Source organism: Coloeus monedula (assembly GCF_965178545.1).
Source record: "Coloeus monedula genome assembly, chromosome: 4".
Lineage (NCBI taxonomy): Eukaryota > Metazoa > Chordata > Aves > Passeriformes > Corvidae > Coloeus > Coloeus monedula.
In genome coordinates this window covers 31181331-31196670 of record NC_138784.1, presented here as the reverse complement: position 1 = coordinate 31196670, position 15340 = coordinate 31181331, and the positions used below count along the sequence as shown (strand labels likewise).

The 15340-nt window shown below is 43.2% G+C and overlaps 1 protein-coding gene across 1 annotated transcript in view; it reads left to right on the top strand.

The window, feature by feature from the left end:
- The window catches only part of PLXNC1 (plexin C1), a gene marked incomplete at its 5' end in the record, with an annotated part of 68951 nt that extends 58946 nt beyond the window's left edge, over positions 1–10005 (top strand). Inside the window, 8 exons of the mRNA XM_082280074.1 lie at positions 1259–1313; positions 2200–2231; positions 2320–2427; positions 4348–4511; positions 4940–5087; positions 6917–7057; positions 7149–7223; positions 8841–10005. Coding sequence (XP_082136200.1) covers positions 1259–1313; positions 2200–2231; positions 2320–2427; positions 4348–4511; positions 4940–5087; positions 6917–7057; positions 7149–7223; positions 8841–8945 — 828 coding nt within the window. The 3' untranslated portion in view covers positions 8946–10005. The remainder of the gene's footprint in view (positions 1–1258; positions 1314–2199; positions 2232–2319; positions 2428–4347; positions 4512–4939; positions 5088–6916; positions 7058–7148; positions 7224–8840) is intronic.
- Between the last annotated feature and the right edge of the window lie 5335 nt (positions 10006–15340).

Below are 15340 nucleotides of genomic sequence, written 5' to 3'. Positions count from 1 at the left end.
AACACATTTCAGCACTGAGCTGCCCTCCTACTTCTTGGGGAGGGAATGGAGGCAGCATGTTGCCCACGTCGCTCCAGGAGGGGGTGAGCTGCTGGGTAGCACTGTTCCTGTTTATCTATCTTCAGGGCCAAGTAGGAGGACTGTCTGGGTGTTTGTATCACCTCACAGGCTAGCCTTAGAGCATATTCCTATTTGTAGTGCAGTTTTCAAGTGTTCTGTGCTATCTAAAATAGTTCTGAAACTCTGTGTGATAGATGGCATCTCTGCAAAAAAATCTTACTTATAAAATAGATTGCATTTACTTTCCGGGAGCAAATGTAAGTGCTGATTTTTTTGGCACAAGACACAGCTTTTGATAGAGTATCTTAATGTTTAAACTGGTTTCTCACACCAGGCTGGCTGCCAAGGTTTAAAAAACACTTAAATTATTTTGGCAGAGATCCCTTCCTAGAACTGGCCGGTTGTTTTTGTAATTATAGAGGCAAGTACACTAGCACTTGGCAAGACTCAACATTTGATAGCAGAGCAGTGGTGTAGTTCTCAGTGGGAGCCATTTTTTAGTTACTCTTTGACAATAAAAGCATGGCTTGCCAGCTTGTTTTAAAGATAATGCGTAACATCCTGGCAGCACTATAAATTCAGGGAAGGAGGAGGTAGATTTTTCCTAGAAATCCCAAGATGGTAAGATAAGGATCTTGATCTTAACATGTATAAATATTTTGCTCAGTTTGAAAATAGTTCTTGGGAGCACCAGACTAAACCCTCAAAATTGCCCCTCCGTAGGACACAGGTAGAACAGACTGAGCAAAAGAAAGGGGACCAGAAGAGAATTCATCTTTGTGTGCACCTCCCTGCCTCACCTTCCCATAAGATCCTATTGCACTGGAGCCAGAGAATTTAACCTGAGAAATCTATAGAAAGATGGGTGCCAGAAACAGCACAGAGCAGTACATGAAAATGACAACGTCCACATATGGGCTGAGCTAGAAAAATTGAAGGAAGGGAAAGGTCTTCAAGGCTGGTGCATTGGAAGAGGTGCCTTCCCACCTGGCTGGGTAATCCTGACAAAGTGCAGCTACTGCCCGTGCCTGAAAGCCCAGCCCTGGCTGCCTGCTGAAAGCTGTGCACACTGTGGGGAGAATGAAGTGGGCTGGGCTGCCCTGCACTGCCATGGGCTGAGGGACAGAGGAAATGAAACTGAGGCTTTCATGAATTTTAAGCAGTTTTGTTTCAGCATGATGTTTGTTTTTGCTTTCAGATTTCAAATGGAGCAACCATAAAAGTCTTCAAAAAGAAGGCAAATAGCCGATCAGGTAACAGGGACTACAACCTATTTTAACTTTTGTGTGGAATGGTTGGGAATGCAGAGAACTGAGCTGTGACAGATTGTATCTTGGTCAGTTGGAGGTCAGAGAAATGGGTACTTGGATATACTTGAGCCAAGTGAAGAGCCCTGGCTCTGGGCCTCTGGCAGGCACGGTGAGCCTAAAAGGAGGAAAGGAAGGACAGAAGGGCTTACAGTCCTCAGCAAATGATTGCTTGGAGATACAGGTTCATAGGCAGGAAAGCAGGACAGGGGAGCCCAGGTGACACAAAGCGCTGACTTGTTGAAACCAACCCAGGGAACATGCCTCTCCCTGGTGCCCAGAACTGTGCATCACAGACATAGTGCTGCACTGTCCAGAGACAGGAATGATAAAACCCCTACTCTGGTAATTTTCCTTATTCTCTTGACTGTGTTTCTGAAAGCTCTGACTTGGCTGTCTCAACAGCATGTCAGGAGATACAGGGTGCTTACAGAGGAGTCCCTCAGCAAAAATGAGGTTGTCTGTTCCCAGCCATTACATTCAAGCCTGACCTCAGCCTACTTGCACTCAGCACTCTTAGAGACTTAAACCACTGCAATCATCTTACCTTGTCCTCCCTTCAGAGGAGCTGTGATTGCTGCCAGCTTACCCCTGCAGCAGATAGGATGCTGTACCTTAGTGGTTCAAACTACAGGTTGTCACTAGGGAGGTGCACAGGGCCTGTGCATTTCTCAGAGGCTTCCCCCACACTGCAGGCAGGAAAGGATGACACTGACTGCTTGCTGGGCATTCTGGATGCACTCTGTTGCATGGCCCAGAGACCAGCAGAACTCACAAGCTTGTAGCCATGTGTTTCATTAATGGCTGTTTGCTCTCTGCTTTTGTTGTTTAGATGTGGACTACTCAGATGAACACTGTCATTTGGTGAGTTGAGTCATTACACTGCTAAGTGGTAGATTTAATACTGAGCTGTATTTGGATCTGTGTAATCTCTCTAATCTCTTCATGACAGATTTTACCAGACTCTGAAGCAAACAAAGATGTAAAGGGAGCAGGTCACAAAGGAAAGCAAAAATTCAAAGTGAAAGAAATGTATCTCACAAAACTTCTGTCAACCAAGGTAAACTGTAAAGGCTTTCTTTTGGGGGAGGGCTGATGTTGTCTTGGCTAGTTTAGCATAACAGAAACACAAATTAAACCAGAAACTGTGCAGACTTCCTGTGTGTAAATCAAATGTTAAATGAAAAGGTAGCATATAAAAAATCACTGCGCTAACTATGGCTATGACCATTTGCAAAGAGAGACACATTTCAGATTTTCTAACGCTAGGGTTCTAAAATTGTCTATTATACATAGTATCTCCTCAGTAAGCACAACCTTTTTTTCAGGTTAAAGAAAAACGGTTGTTATTTAGCTTATGGAAAGTGAGTTTTTACCACAGAGTTCCATAGAGTGAGAATGAACCCTTTTGGAATGACAGCTTTCAGTCAACAATCTCCTCACTCTGCTCTAGAGTTTGCCCAGCTTAGAGACAACTTCTGAAGCCTGAGTTTCACAAAATACTGCCCATAAAATGAAATAATCTGTTAGGGTTTCAGATTAAGCATTCAAAATAACCAGATTAATTTTAAAAGCAAGGTCCTTAGGATTTATAATACAACTACCTAATTTATACTATGTGCATTCCATAGGAATAAGTCCTGCTCACTCCCTCCAGTAACGTCATCTTGTTTCTGACTTACTCAAAATGGTGAGAAAACTCTTTGCAACAGCATATTGCATTAAATATTAATGGACACACAACACTGAGAGCTGTGCAAGAGGCCTGAAGGGATGATCATTATAGCCTTCTTGCATTTAAAAATCTATCAATCATTATTTAATTAGGTTGTTGATAGCATCTGAAGTAATTTGGGAGAGTCCCTAAAGTGAGAGTGAAGACTGGTCATTTCTCATTACCTGCGAAAACTAACATGAGCCCTCAGGAACTGCTGGAGTAAACCAGTAATGTCTTATGGTGGAAGACTGAGATACAGAAAAAAAGTTCAGGCTCTTTAGAAACAGTCCTTTTAAAGGGCTTTAAATTAATCATCTCCTTCGCCAAAGTAAGACACTGCCCTGAACAACAGAGCTGTGAAATTCCTCTCGTGATAGGCTGTGCACTAAAGGAATTGCATCACACCATCTCTCTGTCTGCTCCCCTCTCTCCCATACATGCACACAGACACAATTGTGAGAGTTTACCACATGAAGTGAACTGGCCAGTATTCATCAAGGCCCTGGGATATGCTTAAATCCTTCTTGTCAAGAGAAGATTGTGCCAAACTGAGCTTCAGAACAGATGTGAAGGAAAAAAAAGCACAAAACAGTGTTTTGCTTTGTTTGCCTCTACTTATGAATACTCTGTGACTATGTCAGTGAGTCCAGCAGCAACCAAACTATTCCTTTAGTGCGCCAAGTATCTTCCCTTTTGTATCAGAAATACCCAGTTTTCAGTTCTTCTCTCTAACATTAGTGTGTTCTTATAGCACCCATGCTGTTATCCTAGAATTAGACCAAATGCCAGAGCCACTTGGCTATGAAGTGTTGATGAGCACGTGTTGAGCACGTGTCACAGATGGCACCTTGAAGACCAGTGCTCTAGGAAACAGGCTAAACTGCTTTTTCTCACCTCCCTCTTACTTCCAGTCACAAATTCCAAATGCCTTTAGCAACACTGGCAACAGGATCCCAAGAGTTGATGTTGTCTTTATTAGCCCAAGTGGTTCTTCCCACCTATGATTTATCGTAGAGTTCAACACAATTCTCCTGTCAGCAGAGAAACAGGACATGTGACATATGGAAGGAGCTCACTGTGGTGTATTGTAGTCTCATTTTTGTTACTGTCTTGTTTGCCAGTAACCTATGGCCTCAATGTTTGCCACAAGCATATTGTAATTTCTGTGTGTGGTTGTCTTGGGGCACACTAAGCTCTCTGAGGTAAAAGATCCTATTCTTTTCTCGTGTAATAATAACAGAATATTAACTTTGTTACTTTCAGGTTGCAATTCATTCAGTTGTTGAAAAGCTCTTCAGGAGCATTTGGAGTTTACCCAACAATAAAGCACCTGTTGCCATCAAGTACTTTTTTGACTTTTTGGATGCCCAGGCTGAGAGCAAAAAAATTACTGATCCTGATGTGGTCCACATATGGAAAACCAACAGGTATGCCCATGGGATGCATGTGCTTTCTGAAAATGTAGTTGCAAAGATGGAATGTGTCATGTGTGATCAGAAGAGTAAGATTTTGGCGTGTCTGGGAATAAGATGTGGTTTGTCTTTGTGGATAACAGTAACTTTAGTGTATTGATTCAATACGACACAAACCACCAGAGCTTCCAGGTCTGTGCAGTCTGCACACTGACTTCACACTCTGAAAAAAGTAGCTGTGGATTGAGAGCATTATTTGAAGCTGGGTGCCTGACAGATGTGTTTGTTCCATAGCCTTTGTTCCCTGACCCCTTTTTTAACGAGAAGAAGCAGCCCAGGAATGTGCTTCATTCCATGAGTGCAGTTGCAATTAAGAACCATTTTAAAGCAGTTGTGCTACTTGAGCAGTCAATTTTAAAGATGTTTGTTCTTTCTCTGTCTAGTCTTCCTCTTCGCTTCTGGGTGAACATACTGAAGAATCCCCAGTTTGTCTTTGATATTAAGAAGACTTCACACATAGATGGCTGTTTGTCTGTAATCGCACAAGCTTTCATGGATGCCTTTTCTCTCGCAGAACAGACACTGGGGAAGGTAACACTGCCCCTCCAGTCTACTGATTTCTCAACCAAAGTCTTTTTCAACTATATAATGATTGAGATGATGAAGTCCTGGATCTGCTGATATTGGGGGCAGAATTGTCAGGGACCTAATTAAGCTGGGTTTCCATTCCTCGTTGCTCAGTCTCCTGAGACTTTGAGGAATTCACCAGTAGACAGATACAGCTACTGTATCTAAAAATGCCTTATTTATAGTTATCTGCTGCTTGTTTTCTCTGCAGTTCAGTTCTGCACAGTGTGTTTACACAATATGTGGCAGAGGTGGAAATTGTAAGATTTTAATGAAGTTTTAATGTAGTTTTAAACAAGGGTCTTAAAAGTATTAACATTATTTGATAAGTAGTCCAAATTTTGTCTGCCACACACCAGTGTGCAGAAGACTCACACAATAAGCTAGTGGAAGCTGTAAGAATACTGAAAGACCTCTGAAGTTTGAAACAGTTCCTTTCACATGTGTTAGCTACTCCCTTTTTATATGCAAAATTATTTGCTGGAGCAACAAGTTCAGAAATCTTACATTCAAAAACTCTTTAGTACAGTGTCTGGAACTCTGGGGATCAGAAATACTTCATTTGCCCCCAGGGTATTTTCCTTTTCTTTGGACCAAAGCAGGAAGCATTTGTTCAGGCTCATGCTACCAAGAAAAACAGGCTAGAGACTTTTTAGCCTAAAAGAATTTATATAAAAATGGACTAATTTCCTATGTGATCTGATCCAACTGCTCAGCTGTTAAAGGGAAATAGTAAATAATGTGCTTATTTATCTTACTTTAGTAGTGAAGTATCATAAATTAAAGCTAATCACATCATTTCCTTGATGGAAAAACTACAAATGAGCATGGTTGTTAGGTTTCTGTGCTTAACATCCACTGTGAAGTATTGTTGAAACATCTCCTGTTAGCTATTTGAAAAGGGGTGCTGAACCCTGATAAAGGTTTGCAATACAGTAAACATCTTGTGACCTTTTAGTACTAAGATGTATTTACTTTCACGATTGGCTTTGATCTTGAAACATCTTTTAGCCATTTAGAAAACAAACATTTAAATTATTTCATCACACATTGGAAACAGTGGTGACAAGCTATCACATGGTTGTGTCATTTATTGCCCAAAACTTCAACGGGAAACTACCAGCCCCCACTTTTACATTTTGAAAATAAGTTTTCCAGGTGGGGCCTTGGCTCCTTTCACAAGCGTCGGTACTTATTTCCTCAAATGAGCCTAAACCTCATGGGTAGGTTCAGTGCTGACCTGGATTGTTGAAGTCCTGGGGTGAAAAAAAAAATCCTTTTGGCTGTGTGTGTCTGGCAGTCAGCTCTCCATGCTCTCAAACCCCTGAGGGAAGTAGGGACCAAAGAGATTTAGGGGAACCTCTGCCAGGACAATGTCTAACAGGACTCTGGTGTTACTGCCAGGGAACTTTCCTTTCAGCAGTACTGCTGAATCCTGTATGTAAATAGGGTATCAGCCCCGGGGCCTTTGGTTCAGCTTTCACAATCTTTCAGGTCTAGGGACCTGTAAGGAGGAAGTGAGAAAGAAAAATATGTCTGAGGGACAAAACGTCATCACTCCTGATGTCAACAGAAATAATTACATGGCAACTGTCATGAAACACAATACACTATTAGTGAGGTCCTGCCTCTGGTTTGCATCTTTGTTTCATAACCTTGGTTCCTTGTATATAACCACAGCAAAGAAAAATGAGTCACACAGACACAATTAGATGCAATTAACTGTGTGGAGGTGGAACCTTAGGAATTCTGTGCTGGGAAAAGTTACAAGGCTTCAATTTTTTTCTTTTAAGGAAGCACCAACAAATAAACTTCTCTATGCTAAGGACATTCCGCTCTACAAGAAGGAGGTGAAAGCGTACTACAAAGCCATCAGGGATCTGCCTCCATTGACCACTGCAGAGGTTGAAGAATTTCTAGCTCAGGAATCTAAGGTATGGTTGAGAAGCAGCAACTTCATTTGCTTTCATGTTAAGTTTGGGTTTTTTTAAAGAAGTATCTGACCAGAACTGTTTTCTGTTTTAGAAACATGAAAATGAATTTAATGAGAAAGTGGCCTTGTTTGAAATCTACAAATACATAGTGAAATACTATGATGAGGTAAGCACATTTGCAATTTCTGCTTAATCCTTAATGTGGGGCTTGATGCAGTAACCAAGGGCTGGGCTGCTGGGCAAGCTGCTGGCTGCCACTCCAGAGGCAGCCCCTCTGTAATGCAGCTGAGGCTGCCCCTTCTGCTGAGCCATGAGGGGCACCCTCTGAGGGGGCACACGCCAAAGGTTTGTCAGTGTACCTTTACTGTCACTGCTGTATTGCACAGAGACAATAGCAGTAAAATTCTCCCTGCAGTTTTGAGGAAGTTCCTATATAGTCTAGGCTTCTTGTTTTACTGTGTTTGCAGACTCTCTGCAAATGCCTGTCACAACTCCTGTGCACGCGCTCCATTTCCCTGGAGGTTCAGAAATCAGATTAGACTGTAGCACCAGGGTTCTCAATTTAACAGTGCAAACACCTCAGTGGAGCACATGGCCTTGCAGCAAGAGGTGTCTGCTCCTTTCCCATCATAGCCCTCTTAATGCTCTGCTCTAATAGCCTTTCTCTTAAAGAGAAGCTTCCAGTCCCTGCTATTACTAACAAAAGAAATCTTTTCTCAGCTGAAAATACTTAGTCACAGGTTACCTCTAAGCTGCTTTCTAAGAAAATCCCTGTCCTCCACTTTGCATTATAGGATTCTCCACTCCATTTTGCTCAGCATCCTTAACAGAGGCTGTGTGTGTGCCTGTGCAGGGACTCAGATACGAGCCAGCTGGGGTGTGTTGCCTGAAGGCCTCCTTACGCTTCCAGCAGGTTGTCTGGGTTTCCAAGCAACCAGGCCTTTCTCTCTTTCATTCTCAGCAGCACAGCACCAGCACTTGCTGTAGTCATCCAGCTCTCAGTCACCTGTTAGCTGGCTTACCATTTCTGATCTCTGCCATCTCAAATTATCTGGATTCAGCATCAAATCTTCACCTCCTGAAACAAGCTTGGGATGATACTCAGAATGGCCTTAATCACCCTTTATTAAGCTCATTAAAATGGGGTTGATACGGGAGCATTCAGTGTACTTTCTGGTCTTAGTGTCTATTTTTGCTTTTTTGAAGCTAGTACTGGCTAAACTTAGCCCATCCTTAGAAGGAAATCTTCCCTCTGCTCTTCCCCCTCTGGCTTTTGACTGGGATCAGCTAAACCTCTTTCATTGTTTACTGAGACCTGTCTCTGTGTAGCATTGCCAGCAGAGGTTTCAGACAGCACTAGTGCTCTATTCCTGGGCCAGAGCCAACTAGGTGAGTTAGAGGGCAGTTCATTGCCCTCAGCTTAGAGGGCAGAGGAAGAGAAATGAAATGTCATTTGCAAATCTTCTCTAGGGTAAAAACTGCAGCACTGCCCTTGCCTTACACTCTGAGAGATGAGCATGTTTTGAATTTGTTTTGGGTTTTTTTTTTTGCTTGGCTCAGTCATTCTTTTGTGAAAGTGTTGCAAATCCTGTGATCAGAATGACTTGAAAGGAAAACTACCAAAATAAAGTGTTAAAGCCAGAAAAGAATGTTTACAGATAGGCAGGCATTCAGATGGGTTTTTCTGTGAGTAGTTGTTTGAGAATGGAAAAGCAGGCTTTAAAAAATAGCAAGTAAAATAAGCATTAAAAAAATTATTCTCTCTTTTGCTAATTGTTAACAGATTGTCAGCAAACTCGAGCGAGAACGGGGGTTTGAAGAAGTCCAGAAACAGCTCCAGCAAGTAAAAGCCTTATTTGACGAAAAGAAAAAATGCAAATGGCATTGAGCAGAGCACTGACTCACAGCATCACTGTGGGGGATTTCAAATTAGCGCTACTGCTCCCAAAACTGTTTTGACTGACAATATGTACAGGGTTTGAAACGTTTGGACACTCTTCTCCACTCTGACCATTCCAAGTAATCTATGATGGGGAACAAAATATGGGCAGGGTTACATATTCACACAGGAGCATGTCAAAGTGAACCTAATGTTGGCAGGGTCAGCATTTTTAGGTACTTGAACACACATAACCCTTTGGTTCAAAAATACTGTCTAGTAAGCTTTTTGCTTACTTCTAGACAAGGTCATAGGAGATGTGCAAAATACACTATAAGTTCAGAGTTGCCCACGTGAACTTGCAAGTTGCTTAGCTCTTTTTTTTAAGAGAAAAAGCTGATGTTTCGCCACATCCTTTCAGCAGCTTGGCAAACTGTGAGGGTGAGCTCCGGCTTTAGAATACGGGTCAGCTACAGTTTCCTTCCTTCCTTCCAGTCAAATGTTCGCTAGTTCCTGTTCAGAAAAAAAAAACAAACACAACAACAAACCCAATAACAACCTGGCACCAAAGTGGCACTTAGGATGTGTGTTTAATAGAAAAAGTGGGTCTGAGGTTTGAAGGCCAAATGCCACATGGCAGGACTTACCTTCCTTAGGTTAAAAATTCCATGTCCAAAGTGAAGCCAACCACTGACGGGAGGAAATGAGGGGAGGCTTTTGGAGACGAGCATTCAGCCACCATCAGTCTGTGTTTACATTTTTTACCTTTCCATCCTTAAATAAGCTGTGAAACACTTGTGAGCAGCTTCACAGCTGAAACTGCACTGCATCAGAACACTGTTGTGATTTGATGAAGCAGCTGACGATGGCTGCACTTCGGTGCACAAACCTGACCTCAGGTGCATGATCGGCCCATGCAGCAGTGCTGACAGTCCTGGCCAGCCTTACCATCTGTGTACAAGGGCCTCACAGACCTAAAGCCAGCATGTTGGGGGGGGTCAGGTCAAAGGTTAGTTTAATAATATGTAAGAACAGGAGGACTGGTGTAATCTCTGACTGTGTATGAGAAGCTGATACAAATGTGCTGGGGTTGGGGTGGGGAGGGGTAACTGTCTGCCTTAGTCCGCCTGGGGTTTTTTGAGGCTTGGCCCTTTTGGAAAGAAGGTGCCCATTACATTTGCATTGGTGGCTAAAGTCGGCCCAGCTGGAAAGCAAGTGCATGGCTGTGCTGCTGGGATGAGGCTGGTGCACTGGCTACTGAGCAAAGCCAGGGAGGAGCAGCCATGGCTCCAGCTCTACCACAGCACCAGCACAGCCCCACCCTCTGCTACAGAGCTAAATGCTTTGTCACCATGGACTCTGCTTCAGTCACAGGAGGCATGTTCTGAGGCTTAGATTTTGAAGTAAGGCATTGATGACACGGAGATCCGTTTCCATACGCTTCTGGAGGGATCCACCACTGGAGGTGAGTGGTGTAGCACAGTGGCCCACAGGAGAGGGAAGAGCTGTCACCTGCCTGGGCAGTGGGAAAGGTGCCATAAGGCTGTGAATGGCATAGAGGGCCCAGTTTGGTACAGAAAGCCAGTGCTGGGGCTGTGAGCAGCCAGAGCCAGCTGTGCAGGGCTCCCAGGCAGTGGAGGGTCCCACAGTTGGAGGAGCCCCACAGCTCAGGCCAGTGGTGCTAACGCTGCCTGCTCTGGCCACAAAGGCAGCTGGCATCAGGCCCAATCCCACGGCTGGCCAGTGCCAGCACACACCAGCCACCTGTGGCAGGAGGAAGGCAGGCTGTTAATGTGGATGGAGAAAGGCAAACACAAAAACACCGTCCTGCTGCTCTGCCCCCTCCCTACCATGTGATTGCACAAGTTGTTCCTCTTGCATACCAGAGAGGGCAGCCACCAGCCAACCCATACTGTGATGGCTTTGTTGGTTTTTTTTTTTTTTAATTCAAGTCTTACACTTGCTATTAAGTTTACACTTTATACTTGATGGAATGTATGGCTTTGTTCAGGAAACTGCACTACAATGTTGCAGTACTTTCAGCAGTTCTCTGCCTGGCACAATGTATTTTGATAAGTTCAATTTTAATTAGAAAAAAACCCACCCACCTCTAACCTATCTTGCCCTCTGTCCTAAAGGAGTGGACCGTGGCTTGACTGGCACTTAAGTTTAGAATACCTGCATGTAAGGGCTTGATTTTTATCGTTCTTAATCTAACATTTTAAAGCAGCATCAAATAAATAGAAAAAGCACAGTAGTTGATATTGAGGGAGAGGCATGAGTGGATTACACTTTCCAGTTAGTTCTCTTCCACTTCAGGTGTTTGCTGGCAGTGCATTCAAATGAACTGTGATAGTTTTGTTCAACAGTAACCTTCTGTACAGGCAGAAACAACAACTCCCAACATTTCTGCTTGAAAAGCTGTAAAATATAATCTGTTTGCGTGGGTCTGATCCTGTGAACTTCACTATATGTGTTTATATTGATGAGGAAATGAAAATCAGTCCTATTCTGTATTTGTACTACTGCTTGTTTGCTACAATAGCTTTAATGATTTCTAGAGATTAAGTATGTGTTGAAGCAGGCCCTGTAGCTTTACCTACAGCCTGGAATAGGATTATTGCCTTTTATTCAAGCCTCCTAAACAGCGTCACTCTGTTAGTAAACCATTTTTAAGTCATGCTGGGACTTTGTAACCCATCAAGTGGATCTCACGAAGTGATGTGAAGTATAATTAAGTGATTGTGGCTCTTTTGGTAGGTTTGGGTCAGCACACAAAACATTGACACACCTTCCGTATCTGCAATTTGCCATTACTGTTACACAGAAAAAAAGAACCACCTCTATTATGGGTATTATGGCAACACAACAGTTCTAATCACATCCTCAGCAATGAAAAACAAACTTCTCTTCAACTTACTTTCCCATGTTTACAGGCAAACTGCTATGGCAAACAGCGTGTTTTCTAACACTAGCTTACAGAGCATTATTTTGCAGTCATCTAGTTTGAAGTCAAACCTTACTAATGTGTAAAGTAATTCCTGTTGTACAGAAGTTAAATCTGTTGTTTAAAATGAATGGTTAAAAAAAGTGCAAATGACAAATACATGTTGGTGTTTGTATGGGTTTATCTAGAATAAAAGCATTTGGAGGTTAGTTTGATTGTGTACTTTAAAGTGGTTACAAAAAAGCAAACACAGCTGGTAACGATGCAAGGTTATGCAAGGAATGGAGTGTAAGACATGGAGGGGCATCAGGTGAGAAATACAGCTGCAGCTGCAAGGCTGCAGGACAGAGCCATGCAGGTCAGCACAGCACACTTCCATCACACTGAAATTGGGAAGAACAGGAACAAGAAGGTACAATACAACACCTGATGATGCTGGGGAGGGGAGGCACTGGCCTAAACCCCAGCAGCTGCTGAGCAGTGACCTCCTGCAGAGTCTGAATGGAGGGGGATTCCCTGGGCTGGAGGATTCCCAGCTGCTCTCCCACCTGTGGGAAGCAGCAACAGGCTAGGGACAGTCTGGTTGTGCAGTGCCTGCCACACCTCCACACAGCCTTTAGGATTTGCACTACAACTGCACTGCTTAAAGGCTCTGAGGGTGATGATACTTTTAAAAAGCTAAAAATGTTTAAAAGGATGATAACAGCATAATCCTTCTTTCAGGAGAAGGTGCTTCAGGAACACCTTATTCAGGAAATAAGCTTTCACACAAAAAGCCTGAGACCAACTGGGAAAGGCAGCCCACAAACCAGGTGCTGATCATCATTCTTCCTCCTGCTATTACCCTTTTTCTGCCCTCCAGGTCTTCCCTAGTTTGTATAAACGGCCCCTGCCCCCTGACATCAGTGGGCACCTTGCTGACACAGCCAGAGCTGGGGACAGAAACATGAGGCTGCCAACAGCTGCTCTTTGCAACCATTCCATTTGGCAAAGCTGGCTCAGGCTCAGAGAGTTACTTTGTACAACTTCATCCTGCAGGAGGCAGCAGAAATAGCTTCTGTTACTTCTAATAGCTACACTCTTTTCCTCAGAGAAGTTTAACAAATTCCCCAAGAATGTGCAGCCCTGGTTTAGGAATGACATTGCCCAATTTAGTGCTCCCACTGACACACTCCAAACCATGCTCTGCTCTCCCACTGCCTCACCTCCCCTACCCTGGAGCAGGACGAAGAGGAGAATTGGAAGCAGAAGAGGTAAATATCATGGGTTAAGAACAACTTACTGGAAACAGCAATGAGATAAGAAAATGATCAGTAACAGCAACAATACTAAAGACAGAGGGTAGAAGGGAGGCAGATTCACACGTGGTTGCTCACTGCATGGAGCCTGGCATGCTACATGACCCAGAAGGATCCCCTTCCCCTGTTCCCGGAAAATGAGGTGGTGTAGAATAACCCCAGGTCCCAGCCGTGGCCCTTCCTGGCTACTGCAAAAATTAACGCTGTCCTGGCCAGAACCAGGACAAATACTTACACATTGTGTGGAAAATGAAAACTGCAGCCTCTGGAGAGAAAAGTTGAGTCAATGCCAGTGTCATTCTTCCATTATTCCTACAGTCTAAGAGCAATACCCAATAAATATTACAAGAAATTGCCCAGTGTATTCTCACTGTCCCATGCTTTTGCTGCAGTGTTTTGAAAACAAAGAACAACAAACCAAATACAAACAAACAAACCCCAAATAAAAAAATTATTACAGTTCCAGGAACGTCATCATTATCAGGTATAAATAAATAAATAAATAAATGATCCTTCACACATTTTCTTTACTGGACTGATAGTGAACTGAAAAAAAATTAAATAAATATATTCAATGGGGAGTAAATATTTTTGTTGTAGTTAACAAATTAGAGTAGGAACAAATACAGCCTTACATTTATATAATGTGAAGGCAATTTGTTATACTAATCTCTGCTATATTAAAAAAACAATTATTGCCTATTATAAAAATACAAGAGGCACGTTGTCAAGGTCAAAATACCAACCTAGATGTGGATTACAGCATTGTTAGTGATCAACACTGCAATCCAGAGTAGTATACACTAACTTTTACACTGAAGGAGCTAGATGATATTATCAAGTAAATATTAAAGGATTTCTTAAAAATTGTTATAATTTTTATACTAAATGTCAGTTTTATTTTAAACAACCCAAACCTTGAAAAATGTTTTTCAAAGTCTCTTGTGCTGAGATTATTTCATATTTTGACTTTGTGGAAAATACTGAAAAACACACCTTATCAAGAAGTCTTGGCAATAGTTCACAGAAAAACAGAATGGTTTATGTTGGAAGGGATCAAAGATCATCTGGTTCCAATCCCCCTGCCATGGGCAGGCACACCTTCCACTAGCACAGTTTGTGCAAAGCCCCATCCAACCTGGCCTTGAGCACTTCCAGGAATGGAGCATCCACAACTTCTCTGGACAACCTGTTTCAAGTGCCTCACCACCCTCACAGCAAAGAATTTCTTCCTAATATCTAAACCTGCCCTTTTTTGGTTTAAAACCATTGCCCCTTGTCCTGACACTCTCTGGACATAGAAAAAGTACCTTTCCTTTTTATAGCCCCCTTTAGGTACTGGAAGAATAATGGCTCCCTGAAGCCTCCCTTGCCCTGCTGGCCGTGCTGCTTTTAATGGGGCCCAGGATGTGACTTGCCTTCTGGGCCACGAACTCACACTGCTGGTTCACACCAGCCTTTCATCCATGAGAACTCTCCAGTCCTTCTCCGCAGGGCTGCTCTCAATGTCTTCTTTTCCCAGTCTGTATATTTACATCTGGGATTTGCCCAACCCAGATGCAGCACTCTTGCACTTGGACTTGTTGAACTTCATAAGGTCCTCATAGGCCCACGACTGAAGTTTGTCCAGGTCCCTCTGGATTGCATCCCTTCCTTCTGTTGTGTCAACTGCAGAGCTCAGCTTCCTGTCATCAACCCTGCTGAGGCTGCACTCCGTCTCACTGTGTCATCGATGAAGGTACTGAAGAGCACCAGTCCCAAGACTGAGCTCTGAGGGACCCCACTCATCACCATTCACTACCTGGACATAGAACCATGGACTACAACTCTGGCTGTGTCCATCCAGCCAATTCCTTATCCACAGAATGGCTATTCATCCATCAAATCCATGTTTCTTCAATCTGGGGATCAGGATGTCATGTAGGATCATATCAATGGCCTTACAGAAGTCTAAATGAGGGCATTTGTTGGTGTTCCTCTATCAACTGTTGCCATCACTCCATCCATAGAAGGCCACCAGGTTGGTCAGGCACAACTTGCCCATAGTAAAGTGATGGTGGCTGCCTTGGATGCCCTCTTTGTCTTTTACTTGCTTCAGCACATCTTCAAGGAGGATCTGCTCCATGATCATCCCAGACACAGAGGTAAGGCACATTGGT